This window comes from Macaca mulatta, chromosome 7, assembly GCF_049350105.2.
Source record: "Macaca mulatta isolate MMU2019108-1 chromosome 7, T2T-MMU8v2.0, whole genome shotgun sequence".
In the NCBI taxonomy this organism is placed as follows: domain Eukaryota; kingdom Metazoa; phylum Chordata; class Mammalia; order Primates; family Cercopithecidae; genus Macaca; species Macaca mulatta.
The window spans coordinates 167,851,526-167,866,489 of record NC_133412.1 but is presented as its reverse complement, the minus strand read 5'-3'; the positions used below and the strand labels follow the sequence as shown (position 1 = coordinate 167,866,489).

The window sequence follows — 14,964 nt, the reverse complement described above, 5'->3', positions numbered from 1 at the left end:
GCAGAGACCACAGTGAGCCCACCCCTGACCCCTCACACAGAAGCTGCTTTGTGACTGTTTGCTGAGTAAAGTTTGGACAGTGCTGGACCTTGGCCTTCTGTGTGAGACACAGACAGGGCTTCCCTGTGACCTTGGACAGGCTGGGTAAACCTCAAGAGAATTATTTGCCAAGACAGGCAAGGCATGATGCAAAGGAAAGCACATAGGAGTGGATGACCCTACGAAGGGGCCCCGTCCTAAAGAGCCACCCTGAGCCCACAGCACAATTGCAGAGAAATGTCTGAATCTGGTTGCAGCCATCTGCCCTGCCACCAGCCCGCACATGGGCCATCTGGGCTCTCAGACTCTGGGCCCTCACTGTCACCAGCTGTGGGACCCTGGGAAAGCACTTATGTCCTTGTCTGTAAAACGGGAACAATAACAGACCTTGCTGGGTTGTTAAGGGATGGGTGATATCACAAGGGCAAAGCATCTGGCGTGGGCTGGTGCATGGTGGGGGCTCAATACTTTGGGGAATGGACAAGGCTTGGGGTCCTGACCTTGTTACCTCTAGTGGGCACTCATCTCTGATACAGTCCAGACTCTAGAATCAGAGGGTGGGGCACAGCCTCATGGAAGCATGCTTAGAACATGCAGGGTGGGGTGGGCAGGCACACAGAGAGTCAGACGTGGATGCAGCGAAGGACTCACTCACCCATTTATTCCGTTATTGAGTGTCTGATCCTCTTCATTTGACAGATGAGGAAACACATCGTGCTTGGTGAAGGTAGGCAGGGAACTTACCTGGCTACTGGGTAGCCGGTGCCTGAGATGCCGCTGAATGAAGCTTCTGCTCCTGTCATCTCTCTTCCACAGCACAGAGTACAGGACTGAGTATAGGGCTCTGGGCCACAGTCTCCCCACCAAATTCTGGCTGCACCACTTAGGAGATATGTGACTGGGTAAGCCACCTAACCACTTCAAGCCTTGCCTTTCCCATCTGTGAAATGGGGATAACAGTGGTGCCTTTCTTCATAGGAGTCTTATGAGGGGTAAATGCGACCATCCAGGTGAAGGGCCTGGAGCATGGTAAGCAATCAATGTCACCATTCCCAGAGCTGCCTCTATAAAGACAGTTATAACCAGTGTTTGCAAAATGCTTTATTGTTAATGCCAACATAAAATTCAAAAAGTTAGTCATTGGCACCTGCAATTGATACTCTACTATTCGCAACAGGCTTCCCTTCTTCCACTCCCAGCCAGGCCCATAAGATTATAACTATATCCACAAGACGATATAATCAATCATTAAATGGGCCATTTCCACCTTGATATCCAGATGTTTTTCTTAAAGGATGAATGGTACTTGAGTGTATTGAAATCAACCATGATTGACAGGGCACACCCCAGCCTTTCTATATGATTTCAGGAGTTCTTGGATCACAGCAAGAATCTGATCCTTGTATACAGAAGGAAACTGAGGTCCAGAGAGGGGAAGTGTTGCCCCAATGTCACACAGCAGGTTGGGACCAAAACAGTAGCCCCATTTCAGACTCCCATTCCAACATTTTTCCCATGCAGGATGAACTGACAGTTGTTGTTGCTGATAGGTGGGGGACCAGCCTTGGACCTGTGCTTCCTGGTGGCCCTCATCCACTGGAACAACCCTCCTACTGAGCTTTGTGGCACTGAGCTGGGCATCAAGGGCCTGGACTCTGGACCTCTCTTTGCCACTAACAGGCTGGTGAACTTGAGCAAGTCATCCAGCCTCTCTGGATCTCAGTGCTAATCTTCATTGATGAAGAGTGAGGGCGAGATTGAATGTTCTCCAAATTTCCCCAAGGCACCTGTGTCTTGCAGTTGTGTGGGTGGAAGCAATCATCAAAGAGTAATATTATTTGTAATGCCTCATTAATCAACTAAACCTGTGTAAATCACTAGCTACCAGCATACAGATGGGCCATAGCATAGCCACCTTCATCTCCCACCCTGAGGCGTGTAGATTTAAGAAGCCCCACCTCAGGGGCGGTTCACTTTGCCAAGGAAGAGGATGTCATTATTCACAATGAACATCAGAAAAGGCCTGTTGAACACTATCTTCTGAGAGCTCAGGCGGGCCGACCTGAACATGAAGATTGTCCCCGTGGCTGCCGCTGCTCTGGTTCCCGACTCATCCACCTCCACCACAGCTTTGTGCACCATCTGCAGGGGAGACACCAGGCATCACGAGGCCACCAGGGGTGGGTGAAGCCATCATGTCAAATGGCAAAGCTTCTGCCTATGGGCATCACCCTCTAAGTATCTGTTCAACTGAGCCATGGAGCAAGTAGGAAATGGAACAATGGAGCAGCTACTCTGCCCCAGGCACTGTGCTGGGAGGTGACGACTCATGTGTCTGTCATTGAATTCTCATGACATCTTGGAGCAAGGTGTAATTCTTCAATTTTATAGAAGAGAGAAAGGAGGCTCAGAGAGTCAGGTATTTTTGGAGATCACACAGCTAGTAAGTGCCTTCTTAGTTTTGATTGTTTAAAACAGGACTCCTTAACTCAAGGAACAGTGGTGGATATGGCTTCCCATTACATGAAGGATAAGACATAAAGTGAAACTTTTGCTTCGTGGGGGAAAAGAGAGGGAGAGGGAGAGGGAGAGAATAGAATAGAATAGAATAGAATAGAATAGAATAGAATAGAATAGAATAGAATAGAGGAGTGGAGTGCAGTGGAGTGGAGTGGAGTGCAAAGAGAGTGGAATAGAATAGTAGAGAGTGAAGTGGAGTGGACTGGAATGGAATGGAAGAGAATAGAGTAGAATGGAATGGAATAGAATAGAATAGAATAGAATAGAATAGAATAGAATAGAATAGAATAGAGTGGAGTGGCGTGGAGTGGAGTAGAGGAGTGGAGTGGAGGAGTGGAATGGAGTGGAGTGGAAGAGTGGAGTGGAAGAGTGCAGGAGTGGAGGAGTGGAGTGAAGTGGAATAGAATAGAATAGAATGGAGTAGAGTGGAATGGAATGGGATGGAAGGGAATGGAGTGGAGTGGAGTGGAATGGAATAGAGTGAACTGGAGTGGAGTGGAGTGGAGGAGTGGAGTGGAAGAGTGGAGTGGAGGAATGGAGTGGAGGAATGGAGGAGTGGCGTGGAGTGCAATGGAATAGAATAGAATGGAGTAGGGTGGAGTGTAGTGTAATGGAGTAGAATAGAATGGAGTAGAGTGGAATGGAATGGGATGGAATGGAATGGAGTGGAGTGGAGTGAAATGGAATAGAGTGAACTGGAGTGGAATGGAGTGGAGTGGAGGAGTGGAGTGGAGTGGAATGGAATAGAGTGAACTGGAGTGTAGTGGAGGAGTGGAGTGGAAGACTGTAGTGTAGTGGAATGGACTAGAATAGAATGGAGCAGAGTGGAATGGAATGGGATGGAATGGAATGGAGTGGAGTGGAGTGAAATGGAATAGAGTGAACTGGAGTGGAATGGAGTGGAGTGGAAGAGTGTAGTGTAGTGAAATGGAATAGAATAGAATGGAGCAGAGTGGAATGGAATGGGATGGAATGGAATGGATTGGAGTGAAATGGAATAGAGTGAACTGGAGTGGAATGGAGTGGAGTGGAGGAGTGGAGTGGAATGGAATGGAATAGAGTGAACTGGAGTGTAGTGGAGGAGTGGAGTGGAAGAGTGTAGTGTAGTGGAATGGAATAGAATAGAATGGAGCAGAGTGGAATGGAATGGGATGGAATGGAATGGAGTAGAGTGGAGTGGAATAGAAGAGAGTGAACTAGAGTGGAGTGGAGGAGTGGAGTGGAAGAGTGGAGTGGAGTGGATTGGAGGAGTGGAGTGGAGGAGTGGAGTGGAGTGGAGTGGATTGGAGGAGTGGAGTGGAGGAGTGGAGTGGAGTGGAAGAGTGGAGTGGAGTGGATTGGAGGAGTGGAGTGGAGGAGTGGAGTGGAGTGGAGGACTGGAGTGGTGTGGAGGAGTGGAATGGAGGAGTGGAGTGGAGGAGTGGAGTGGAGGAGTGAAGTGGAGGACTGGAGTGGAGTGGAGGACTGGAGTGGAGTGGAGGAGTGGAATGGAGGAGTGGAGGAGTGGAGTGGAGTGGAGGAGAGGAGTGGAGTGGAGGAGAGGAGTGGAGTGGAGTGGAATGGGGGAGTGGAGTAGAGTGGAGGAGTGGAGTGGAAGAGTGGAGTGGAGGACTGGAGTGGAGGAGTGGAATGAAGGAGTGGAGGAGTGGAGTGGAGGAGTAGAGTGGAGGAGAGGAGTGGAGTGGAGAAGTGGAGTGGAGTGGAGGAGTGGAGTGGAGTGGAGGAGTGGAGTGGAGGAGTGGAGTGGAGTGGAGGTGTGGAGTAAAATGGAATAGAGTCAACTGGAGTGGAGTGGAGTGGGATGGAATGGAATGGAATGGAATGAAATGGGGTAGAGTGGAATAGAAAGAATAGAATAGAATAGAATAGAATAGAATAGAATAGAATAGAATAGAATATCTTGGAAAGCGGATGCATAGGAGCTTCTGAACCCACCTCAGACACCTGGATATTTGTGTGGTTACTGATGCCGGACAGGTCAGCGTGGGAGGTGAAGACGTTACTGATCCCCAGCTTGGGAAGGACTTTATCCAGCTGATAGGAGCCCTCAATGGAGAATTTGGGAAGGTAAAGCTCGAGCTGCCTAGAAAAGGAAAAGGAGTTTTCTTAGACTGCTCTAGGGCATTGGCACACTGAGCTTCACCCCTTGGCTTCATAATGCACTGGATTCTTAGTTTTGATGCTTTATAAAAAGGACTCCTTAACCCAAGGAACAATGGTGGTTATGGATCCTCTGGCCTCTTGTCTAGGATGAGCCTCCCCTTGCTCTGGACTTGGACCTGGGCTGCCCCAGAGGTCTCTGCCCACTCTGGCACCACCCTAAGGAACCCAGCTTCCAGCCCTTGTCACTCCAACTGGGCTAGGACCCCAGGACCTGGATGTCACAAGATGCCTCTGGGCTTGAAGGCAGCTCCTTGGCTGGGTGAGTCCTTCCCACCAGTTCTGTGTGGCCCTGGTAGGGCGTGTGTTTCTCCCTGGGGCTGTATGGAGTTAGGCTGGCCCTGGGGTAGTCTGAACGTACCTCTTTTTGAACATCTTAAGCCACTTCCTCAGTGTTTTCTCGCTCAGTCCATTCTCCACCTGCTGCATCTTTCCCTCACTGGGGAGAATGAACAAAGCCGTGGCATTGCCTTGGTAGGGGACCCCCACCACCCTGCAGGAGAGGTTCCGGTCCAGGAGGTAGTGATACTGGTCCTCGCGGCTCATCATGGGTACCCGCACCACAGTCTCCGGGGTCACGTAGAAGTCTTGCTCTTGGGTGCCTTTGTGGTTGAAGCTTGTCTCCCACTTAGCTAAAGATGAAAAGAAAGAAAAATGCAAAAGAATTTTGTGGAAGAATTAGAAATTCTCAGCTGCAAATAAAAGGAGTGAAGACAGTAAAGATAGCCAGCAGAGACCATCTTTATGGCAGCCTCAGAGCAGTGACGGTTGAACCTCTTGAATGTCAAGGCAAGTCCTTTTATAACACTGGGCCCATTCTCGGACTTTTCATAGGGCTTTTCCTTCCACATCTGCAAAACAAGGAGGTTGGTTTTCACATCTTCAGAGGCCCTGGACCCCTAATGTTCTTTGATTCTCTAACGTTTTACTCAAGGCCAAATCTCCAAGTGAAGAGGGTAAAAAATGTGGCTGGCCATGAATGCTACCTGATATCTGGGTGAGCTTCTCTGTTTGCACTTTCTTCCCAATATTTTAATTTAAGTTTTAGAGAGAAGTTCGTATGGATCCTGGAAACGAATGCTTTTTCCCATTGGGAAGTCTTCAATGACCCTTCTCTTACCTTCCTATGGAAACTTCTGAACAAAATGCTACAAGTGATTGCTTCCAACTTCTTTTTATTTTATTTTATTTATTTATTTATTTATTTATTTATTTATTTATTTATTTATTTGAGATGGAGAGATGGAGTCTCGTTCTGTAACCTAGGCTGGAATTCAGTGGCACAATTTTGGCTCTCTACAGCCCCCACCTCCCAGGTTCAAGCGATTCTCCTGCCTCAGCCTCCCAAGTAGCTGGAATTACAGGCGCCCATCACCACGCCTGGCTAATTTCTGTAATTTTTAAGTAGAGACGGGGTTTCACTATGTTGGCCAGGCTGGTCTCGAACTCCTGACTTCAGGTGAGCTGCCCATCTCGGCCTCCTAAAGTGTTGGGATTACAGGCATGAGCCACCACGCCTGGCCTGTTTCCAACTTCTTCATTGTTATCAAAGGAAGACCCCATCCAATACCGTCCTTAGCTTATTTCCCAGTTGTCCTCAGCAATCTGGTGTAATGGGGACCGCCCTGCACCAGGGGATAGGAAATCTCAGAGTCCAAGTTCGACACTCACTGCTGCGGTCTCAATGTGTGTGTCCCCACATTGTTCATATGTTGAAACCTAACCCTGAGGTGGTGGTATTAGGACGGGGGGCCTTTGGGAATTGATTAGTTAGTGGGGGTAGAGCTGTCATGAACAGGATCGCTGTCCTTACAAAAGAGACCACAGAGACCTGCCTTGCTCCTTTGAGCAAGGACATACTGAGAAGACACCGTCATGAACCAAGGAACGGGCACTGCATCTGCCAGTGCCTTGATCCTGGACTTCTCAGCCTCCAGAACTATGAGAAATAAATGTTTGTTGTTGCTAAGCCACCCAGTTTACGGTATTTTGTTATAGCCACCCAAATGGCCAAAGATACGATCTGTGACCACAGGAAGGGGAGGTGTTAACAATTTGCCTTCCTTCCCAACCCTTCCCACTCTCTCCTCTCCTCTCTTCTCCTCTCTATCCACTCTTGCTTTCCTCAGGGTCAGCACCTGGCAGGAGCTGCAGACGCGAACAGAAATGCTTACAAGGAGTGTCGGGGAGATAAGCAGAGGTCAGCTCTTACTGAGGAGTCCAGAGGAGGCATTTCAGAGGAAGAAGCATTTGTCTGAGGGAGTCTTGGCCTCTATGAGGGCAGAGGGGCCAGGATCTGGGGCATATGGGGGACTGGGAAATGCCCTCTAAGCCCTTCTGGGGTCCGTGTCCTGCCCTGAGTGGCTGAGATGTTGGTGTCTTTGTTATGGTGGCCACAATGGGTTCATGCTTCAGAGCCTGTATGAAAACTGGGGCTTCAGATGATCCCAGGGGCCCAAAGACAGCAGTCAGTTCTTCCTCCATAGAGGAAACAGCATCTCAGGCTCACTAACCCCATCCACAGAGAGAAGGCACTCATCTTGCCTTCTCTGGCTACTTGTTTACTTAATTTTTCTCAGCAGGCACCCAAAATAACTTAATCTACTCCCCGTCCTTTATGTATGTGAGGGAATTGGGAATTCTTTAGAAAAAAGCAGCAGAAAAGCCAGAGAAAGCACAGGTTTGGGCCCAAGGTCCTTACCTTTAAAGAAGATGTAATTCACCATGACCATGACTGCGTTGCTGTCGAGGTTCTTAAGCAAGTCCACAATCTTGCCCTTCGTTTGCTTTGCCACATAATCATTGATCTGCTTCAGGGCTCCCGCAGAGTCCCCAAAGTTGGTGGGGAAAGAGTCTGCCAGGTACAGCGTCTTCATGGCACTCATGAAGGTGTCCTGCACGTCCACCACCAGGTCGGTGAAAAGGGCATTGCCGAGGCTCAGCTGGAAGCCATCTCGGGGCTGGTTGAGCTCCTGCAGGAGCTGCTGAAAGCCTCTGTGCAGCTGCTCCTCTGAGCTTTTCTGGAGGTCGAGGCCCAGGCCCTCCAGGATCTGCCTCTTTGTGCTGGACCCAGCCCCCAGGGAGAGCATGGCCAGGCTCACGGAGATGCTCACAGGGGAGAAGAAGACGTTCTGGCTGGGGGCAGCAGAAGCCAAGGCCCTGTAGAGGTCGAACGTAAAGTCCCTTCTGCTGCTGGGGGCCACCGTGGCACCTACATGGAGGTCCTTGACTCTCTTCTTCGTCTCCCGGGGGTGGTGGCGGTGAAGGGAGGCCTCCTGAGGGCTGAGAAGCACCAGGCACAAGAGGAGGAAGAGCTGCATGGCGGCTGTTCTTTGCTCTGAAAGGGAAAGAAGGTGTCCTCAGAGAGGGGTGGGGCTGGTCCAGGCACTGACTTTCCAGAGATGTCCCCACCCAACACTCAATGGGTGGGTTTGGTCCATTCAGCTTCAAAGAGAAGGGATGGCACCCCCGAGACTGAGGATGAGGGTTTACACAGGGCGGCAGTGGCTCGAGGACAAAGATTTAGGGACAATGGGGAGAGGAAGGAGGGAGAGGAGGTGCAGACCGAAGGCAGAGGCCCGGCTGCCAAGGCAGGAACCCTCCCCGCCCATCCACATCAAGGGACACATTTTGGAGGATGGGACATGGAGGGAGAGGATTCCCCCTGCTCTGCTTTGTCTCATCAGCATCTCGAGGTTACCAGGGAACTAAGCTGCTTCCATGTGAGCTTCTGGCCTTCACTCTGGTGTCCTGGTTTGGCACATGGCAGGGCCCTGTGGTCCTTCTATGAACTCAGACCAGTTACGCGCCTGGGGCCATCAGCACTGCTGGCCTTGCCCTGTTCATTCAGCACACATGGAGTGAGCATCCTCCCCGGGGTAGGCAGGATACCAGGATGCCAACTGTCCCTTTCTCCTTCCCCCAGGGGCTGCTCCATGCCACCCTTGTCTCACAGAGGGACACCTTCTCCTCCTAAGGGAATTCTGCCTGCCCTCTTCATGTAAGCATCTCCACCGTCCTCCTGTTCTGGGCTGAATTGTGCCCCCCAAAATGCATATGCTGAAGTCCTAACCTTCAATACCCCAGAATGTGACTATATTTAGAGATAGGGCTTTTAAAGAGGGGACTGAGTTAGGATGAGGTCACTAGAGTGGGCCCTAACCCAGTATGACTATGTCCTTACACAAAAATTAAAAAGAGATCAGGAGAGAGACACGCACAGAGGGAAGACCAGGTGAAGACAGTAAGAAGGCAGCCACCTGTGAGCCAAGAAGAAGGGCCATGGAAGGAACAAATCCTGCCGGTGCCTAAGCCTCAGACTTCCAGCTTCCGGAGTTGTAAAGAAAGAATTTCTGTTGTTGAAGCCCCCTAGCCTGTGAGACTTTGTGACGGCAGCCCATGCAGGCAAAGACATCTCTTCATCTTCTAGACGAGGAGGCATTCATCTCTGACTCGAGAGCTTCTCAGGGGGACCTTTGTGGGGTCTCCCATCACTCCTGACGTGGCCTTTGCCTTCAGTCCTCCTCTTCCTCCCTCCACTTCACCCAGGAGCTGTTTCTGTGTCCATGCTTCCCCATCTGGCTACGGGTAGAAGTCTTGCCTCCTCCCTCCGCAGTAGGAAACAGCCCAGGCTCTGAAGCCGCTGCCAGGGTTCAGATCTCAGCCCTGCTGTCTCCTTGCAGTGAGATTTTGGGCAAGTCAGTTACACACTGAGCCACTCTCCATAACTGTAAGACAGTGATGATAGCAGCACCTACACCACAGGGTGCTTGGAGGCACGTGCTGTGGAAGGATGAGCAGTAGGCATGGCAGTTTCTGGCAAAAGCCCCATCTGAGGCCCCCATATTCTCAACTGTATCATAGGGTACATGCTTCACACACACCCACACACAAACACAAACACACACACTTGTGAGCCTGGCAGCACCCGGGGCAGCTAATTATCAGGTGCAGAGGGCCTGCCTGGCTTGTGATGTGAGCTTTGCCCTGTGTGTCACCTTGGAGGGAATCCCTTTCTGCTGGGCTCTGTCTATGGGCACAATGTCATCGGGGCTCCCAGATCCCCACCAGGCAGGGGCAGCCTGTCACAGCATCCCGTGACCCAAATAAAACGAAACTCCAAAGGGCCCCAAACAGCTGCGTGGGAAATCGCTTGCAGAGTGGCCGTGGGGCTCAGCAGTGGAGAGAGAATGGTCTCAGGAATTGGGCAGGCTTGGACTGCAGGCCTGTCTTTAAGTGAAGCTGAATAACTCCAGCAGGGCACCCTTGCCAGTCCAGCCTCCAAATTGCGCCTTGAGCTCCCTCTGAGAAGGAGGCTCATGTAGAAGGTTCTGCCTGCAGAACCGAACCTGGCACCGAACCCAGCAGCCGTAGCAGTTGGGCGCATTGTCCTCACCCTTTTTCAGGCACTGTGCCAACCCCTTCAGCCCCACACCACCCAGAAAGGTATGTCTTGCTGCTAGCTCTATTTTACAGATGGGTAATCCGAGGTTAGAGAGATGGAGTCTCCTGCTAACATTAGCAAAGCTTGGACTCAGGCCCGGTTACCACTCTGCCTCTACAGAGTCCTGCCTCCTCCGTTCCTGTGCTGCATCTTCCTGATTTTGAAATCCCTGACTTAGTAGCCACTAACAATAGCCCTAATCTGCAGATAATGAGTGAGCAGAGTCTGGGCTTCCCCCCGCTGACACTCCCTACCTGTTCCCACCATGGCACTTGCCTGGAGAGCTCTGAAGGACATGAGTGGGTGGTTTAATCTCTGGCTCCTCTAAATGAGTCTATTTGGCAGCACAATATGGTCCCTCCTGCCAAGTGTTGGAACCAGCCATGTATGGAGATGCTCCTAAAGAAACAATGTGGCTCAACCCCCCACAGAGTCACACTGAGCTGATAATTTCGAGAACAGTTTCAGAAGCAGGGAAGTTTCCTTCTTGGATAGAGCCCAGAGGCAGCTGACCATAGAGTCCCAGTGAGGCCCTGGCCTCCATTCTCTCATCTATGCAACTGCTAGGTCACCCTGGGCAAGGCTCACCCTTTCTGGGCCTCAGTTTCTTCATCTGCAGTCTGCGTGTGCTGTGGACATCCCTTCAGGACCCCCGCCCCCTGCCAAGCACTAGAGATCCGATGGGGAGGAGCTGCTTCTCGGGGTGCCTTTATATATGCACTGAGTCTCCCCCAGGGTCTGTTTGGAGAGGGCCCCAGGTTCACTTAGGCTCTCCTGGGCTATACGTTTGAGACCCAGAAATCTTGCTGCCTCTGGGCCCACTGTCTCTATCTTTTAGTAAACCCACTAATTATTAAAGACCTACTAAACACTCCATAAATATTACTATGTTTAGCCTTCACCAAAAGTAAGCTCTCTATTTTACAGAGTTTTCCAAAAGTAAACTCACTCTGTTTTACAGATTGAATAGACTGAGGCTAAGTGAAATGGAAAAGCTTGTTCCAGTTACTGAGTGATGGAACTAGAATTAAAATCCAGGTTCCTCTGACTCGTGCACAGTCTATCTCTGAGTGGCTCTGAGGAGTGATACCTCGTTCCTCCTCGACCTCACCTCCTGGTATCCTCAGGCGGTTCACCCGTATTAGCCCATTTATACTTCTCCACAGTAACATGGAGGTGGTATCATTATCCTAACAGTGCAAAAGAAGAAACAGAGGATCAGAGAGGTGGCTCCAAGAGGCAGTAGAGTCCTCAGCGCTTGTTTTACGTTTCTTAGTTTCAAAGCCCCGGATTTGCCATCACACTCTTGGGCCTCTGGTGGAAATATATGGCTTTGACAGAGACAGGTGAAGCCCTGGTAGCCTCCCATCCCCCAGACCAGCCTCCACCGAGTGCCTTGAGAGCCTGGTCAGGCTGCCCCTCTCCTGGTCCCTGGCTTTAGTGTTTCTGCAGAGGGAAGAGAGGGGATCAGTCAAGTTCATCTGTCATCTCAGGCCAAGGTGAATTGAGGTGGCAGGTGCTGGGGATGTGACGGGTGGGCCTTGGTCAGCCCTCCCGCTGGCCCCCACCATCCATGAAGCCCAAATCTGCTGACTGATATTTCCCGTGTTGGGCAATGAAGTCATGCCCAGTTCTGCCCTGGACTAAGCTGTGGGAACTGTGTTAGTGAGGAGGGTCTGTCCAATATCTTCTAATTACAAAGAGGGATGTGAGGCTTGGAGCCCAGGCAGAGATGAGAGACAAAGTCACAGCTTCCTCTACATCCTAAAGACCCAGGAACAGAACTTCCCAGAAGAAGTAATCTTGACTTCCTGTTACTCCAGCCCACCCGCAAGGCTTGTCAGTTCTAGCTCCAAAACAGGTCTTAAAACTGCCGCGCCTCCCTGGCTTTCTCACTGCCCCCAATGGAATCTCCCACCATCTTCCCCCAGGCTACCCCAGTAGCTTCCTTTCTTTGCCCTGCAAGCCTTTCTATATACAGCATATAAAAGAATCTCCTTCAATCATAAATATGGTCACAGCACTTCCTCGCCTAAGAAACTCATGGCCAACTCCTGTGTTTCGGATAAATGCTAACTTTGATCTGTGCTCTAACCCACGAGGGCTTCTGTGATCTGACTCTACCTGGCCTGGACCTGCTCTGCCCTGGATCACAAGATACCCCCAGGCTCACTTTTCCCAGTTTCTCAAATGCAGCAAGTTCTGTCCTAACCCTGGGCCTTTGCACACCTTCCCTCTCTACTGGAACCCTCCCCTGACCTTTCTCACCAAGGCCAACTTCTGCACAGGCTGCAGGCCTTTGCTTAAATGTCACTTCTTTGCAATACCTTATCACACTGGACCTTTTCCCCTTCCACAGCTATTCTCTGGAACGGTGCCTTGACTGTTTCTCTCAAAGCTCCTTCAATTACACATATGCCTTTATATATGCATTTGTCATTGACATTTTTCATCCCAGCCTCTCTCTGCATGGGACCCTCATCTGTGCTGCTCTCACCTTCAGGAACTTGCAGTCATGAAAGATGCTCCATACACCTTTGTAGAATGAACGAATGAATGAATGAACTGACCCCTGTCTCCTTTTCTGTAATTCAGAGACATCAGACTGCAAGTTGGACACTGAGCAGTGGAAAAAGCCAGGCTAGCCACCCAGAGCTGAGCTCTTTCCGCCCCGGGGCTCACTTGCCAGGTGACCTTGAACAACTCCCTCCCTGTCTCTCGGCTCTGGCTTCCTTTTATTTCTGTATTAAAACCGCTTGATTGAGACATGACTGCTATTCACAAAGTTGCACATTTTTAATGTCTACAACCTGACAAGTTTGGAGATGAGTCTACATCTGTCACTTATCATCACCGTCAACACCATGAACACGTCCGTCACCACTAGGCATCTGCCGCCTGTATTCTTCATGCTTCGGTTTCCTGATCTACGAGCAAGGACACTGGCCCAAGGAAGTGGTTTCCCCTTTTATTGCTGCGTATCTGGCCAAAAGCCCTACCCTCAGAAAAACAAAAAATTCTGCTTACTTTATTTTTACATTTTGTTCATTTAACAAACTGCCAAATGGTTACTGTCTCTCATGAGCAGCTGCCACGATCGGCCTGGGTGGCAGCCTCCAGGCAAGATGCCCTTATCTCAGGGAAGCAGATAATATTAGATCATTGTTCCTCATTTCCAAAGGCCCAAGACTCCAGGCACAGAAAACAACAGAAGCTGCCATTTACTGAGCACTTCCTATCCAGCTGACATTTTGTCCCCACAGCCTTATTTCAGGGTCTCTCAACCTTGATCCTGTTGACCTTTTCAACAGGATGATGCTTTGTGATCTTGTCCTGGGCATTGTGGGATCATCAGCAGCATCGCTGGCCTCTAGATGCCACTAACCCCCATCCCCCTTCCAGTTGTGGCAACCAAATGTGTCTGCAGACACCGCCAGATGTGCTGAGTGAGAGCACCCGCTGTATTTAATCTTCAGTCACACCATCCAAAGGGTATAATTATTTCCATCTTACCTATGAGGAAACAGAGGCTCTGCCAGAGTTAGTGTGGAGCATAAGGTCACGGAGCTCAGGGGACCCACTCACCTCTGCTGCCTTGGATACCTGAAACTGCAGAGGTGAGACTCCTTCAGAGCTTTGCAGCCCCCAAACCCCGAAACTCTAGAGTCCATCCTTTCCTCGCCTCACATGCCCTCAACCCCCGGGACCTCCCGTTGAGGCATCTGTACTTACCGTGTCCTGTAGCCAAGCGTGCACACAGTGGAGGTGGCAGTCCCTCGGGCTCAGGAAAGGGCAGAGGGCTGGCTGGATTGCAGCCAGCATTTGTCACTGACCACAGCCGGCCCTGTCTCCACCCCTCCCTAGCCCCGCCCCAGGCCAGCCCTTTCCTTTCCTGGCAGGTTTCCAGCCAGCAGGCCTGCCTGCAGACGCAGCTGCCTGCTCCAGAGGCTTTGACCACGATGCACACTCGCTGTCCCCCAAGACTTACGCCACCAACCAGGCCACCATTTGCCTGGAATGGCATGGGCACTCCTGAGAGACAAGACCAAAGAGCCTGTCCGTTGTTGGTATTCCAGAGACAGGGAAAGGGACAGCTCCAGCAAACCCTCTCTTTTTCCAGGCACTGTTTCTTGGTTTTCTACAGCGAATTTCTTGTAGATTAGTGGGGGCGTAGGCTTGAGCCTGAGAGCTCCCCACAGGCCTGCGATGCTGACTGGGTCATAGATCCCAACAGCTGGATTCTAGTGGGAATGGGAGGGATTGAGAGTCCTACCATGCCTGCAATGAATGGGTCACTGTAGCCAAGCCTGTGATTGCACCAATCACTGAATTGGGGCTCTGAAGAATGAAGGGAATTCTCAAAGTCACGCATTTAATTAGGGGCAGAGCGGGGCTGGTGCCCAGGTGGCTGACTCTCAAGCCAGTGCTTGTTGCTGAGAAAGGAGCTGCATTCAGGATTTCTATGGGCTTGGGTGGATTCTCCCTTTCTACTTTGAAATCCGGGTTCCCTAACTCAGCCACACACTCTTAAGAGTATTTCCAAGACAGCGGTGCAGGGTGCTGTCTCAAACCTGGTTATGTTTCAAGGTCCCCATGCCTGGGGGACACGGTGTGTTCTGTATGGCCGTGATCATGGAAGGTTGTGTGGCTGCAGGTGGGGTGTGGAGCTGGTAGAGCAAATCGGAGGTAATACCTGGAAAGTGATCTTGATGTTCAGCAAACACTGCCCATCAACCTTTAAGACATTTCCTCTTCCTTCTTCATGGTTTTGGGACCCAATTATGGGGCTGCTGGATATCCAC

The 14,964-nt window shown here is 50.7% G+C and overlaps 1 protein-coding gene across 4 annotated transcripts; it reads right to left on the bottom strand.

The window, feature by feature from the left end:
* Nucleotides 1–1,125: 1,125 nt before the first annotated feature.
* On the bottom strand, nucleotides 1,126–14,509 carry SERPINA5 (serpin family A member 5). Of its 4 annotated transcripts, none has more exons than XM_077937910.1 (6): nucleotides 13,895–14,393; nucleotides 13,748–13,771; nucleotides 7,421–8,056; nucleotides 5,081–5,351; nucleotides 4,495–4,642; nucleotides 1,126–2,181 (listed from the first exon to the last, which is right to left on the bottom strand). In XM_077937910.1, exons 1-6 carry the CDS (start codon nucleotides 14,184–14,186, stop codon nucleotides 1,999–2,001), a joined length of 1,554 nt encoding a protein of 517 aa, XP_077794036.1. In that variant the 5' UTR covers nucleotides 14,187–14,393; the 3' UTR covers nucleotides 1,126–1,998.
* Between the last annotated feature and the right edge of the window lie 455 nt (nucleotides 14,510–14,964).

Excerpts from the sequence above, each read along its gene's own strand:
- SERPINA5 (XM_077937910.1), bottom strand. The coding sequence starts at position 14,186 with ATGCCATTCCAGGCAAATGGTGGCCTGGTTGGTGGCGTAAGTCTTGGG. Across the intron at positions 13,772-13,894 it reads ACGCTTGGCTACAGGACACG|TTTCAGGTATCCAAGGCAGC; the intron begins GTAAGTACAGAT and ends TCACCTCTGCAG. Across the intron at positions 4,643-5,080 it reads CTTAAGATGTTCAAAAAGAG|GCAGCTCGAGCTTTACCTTC; the intron begins GTACGTTCAGAC and ends TTCCTTTTCTAG.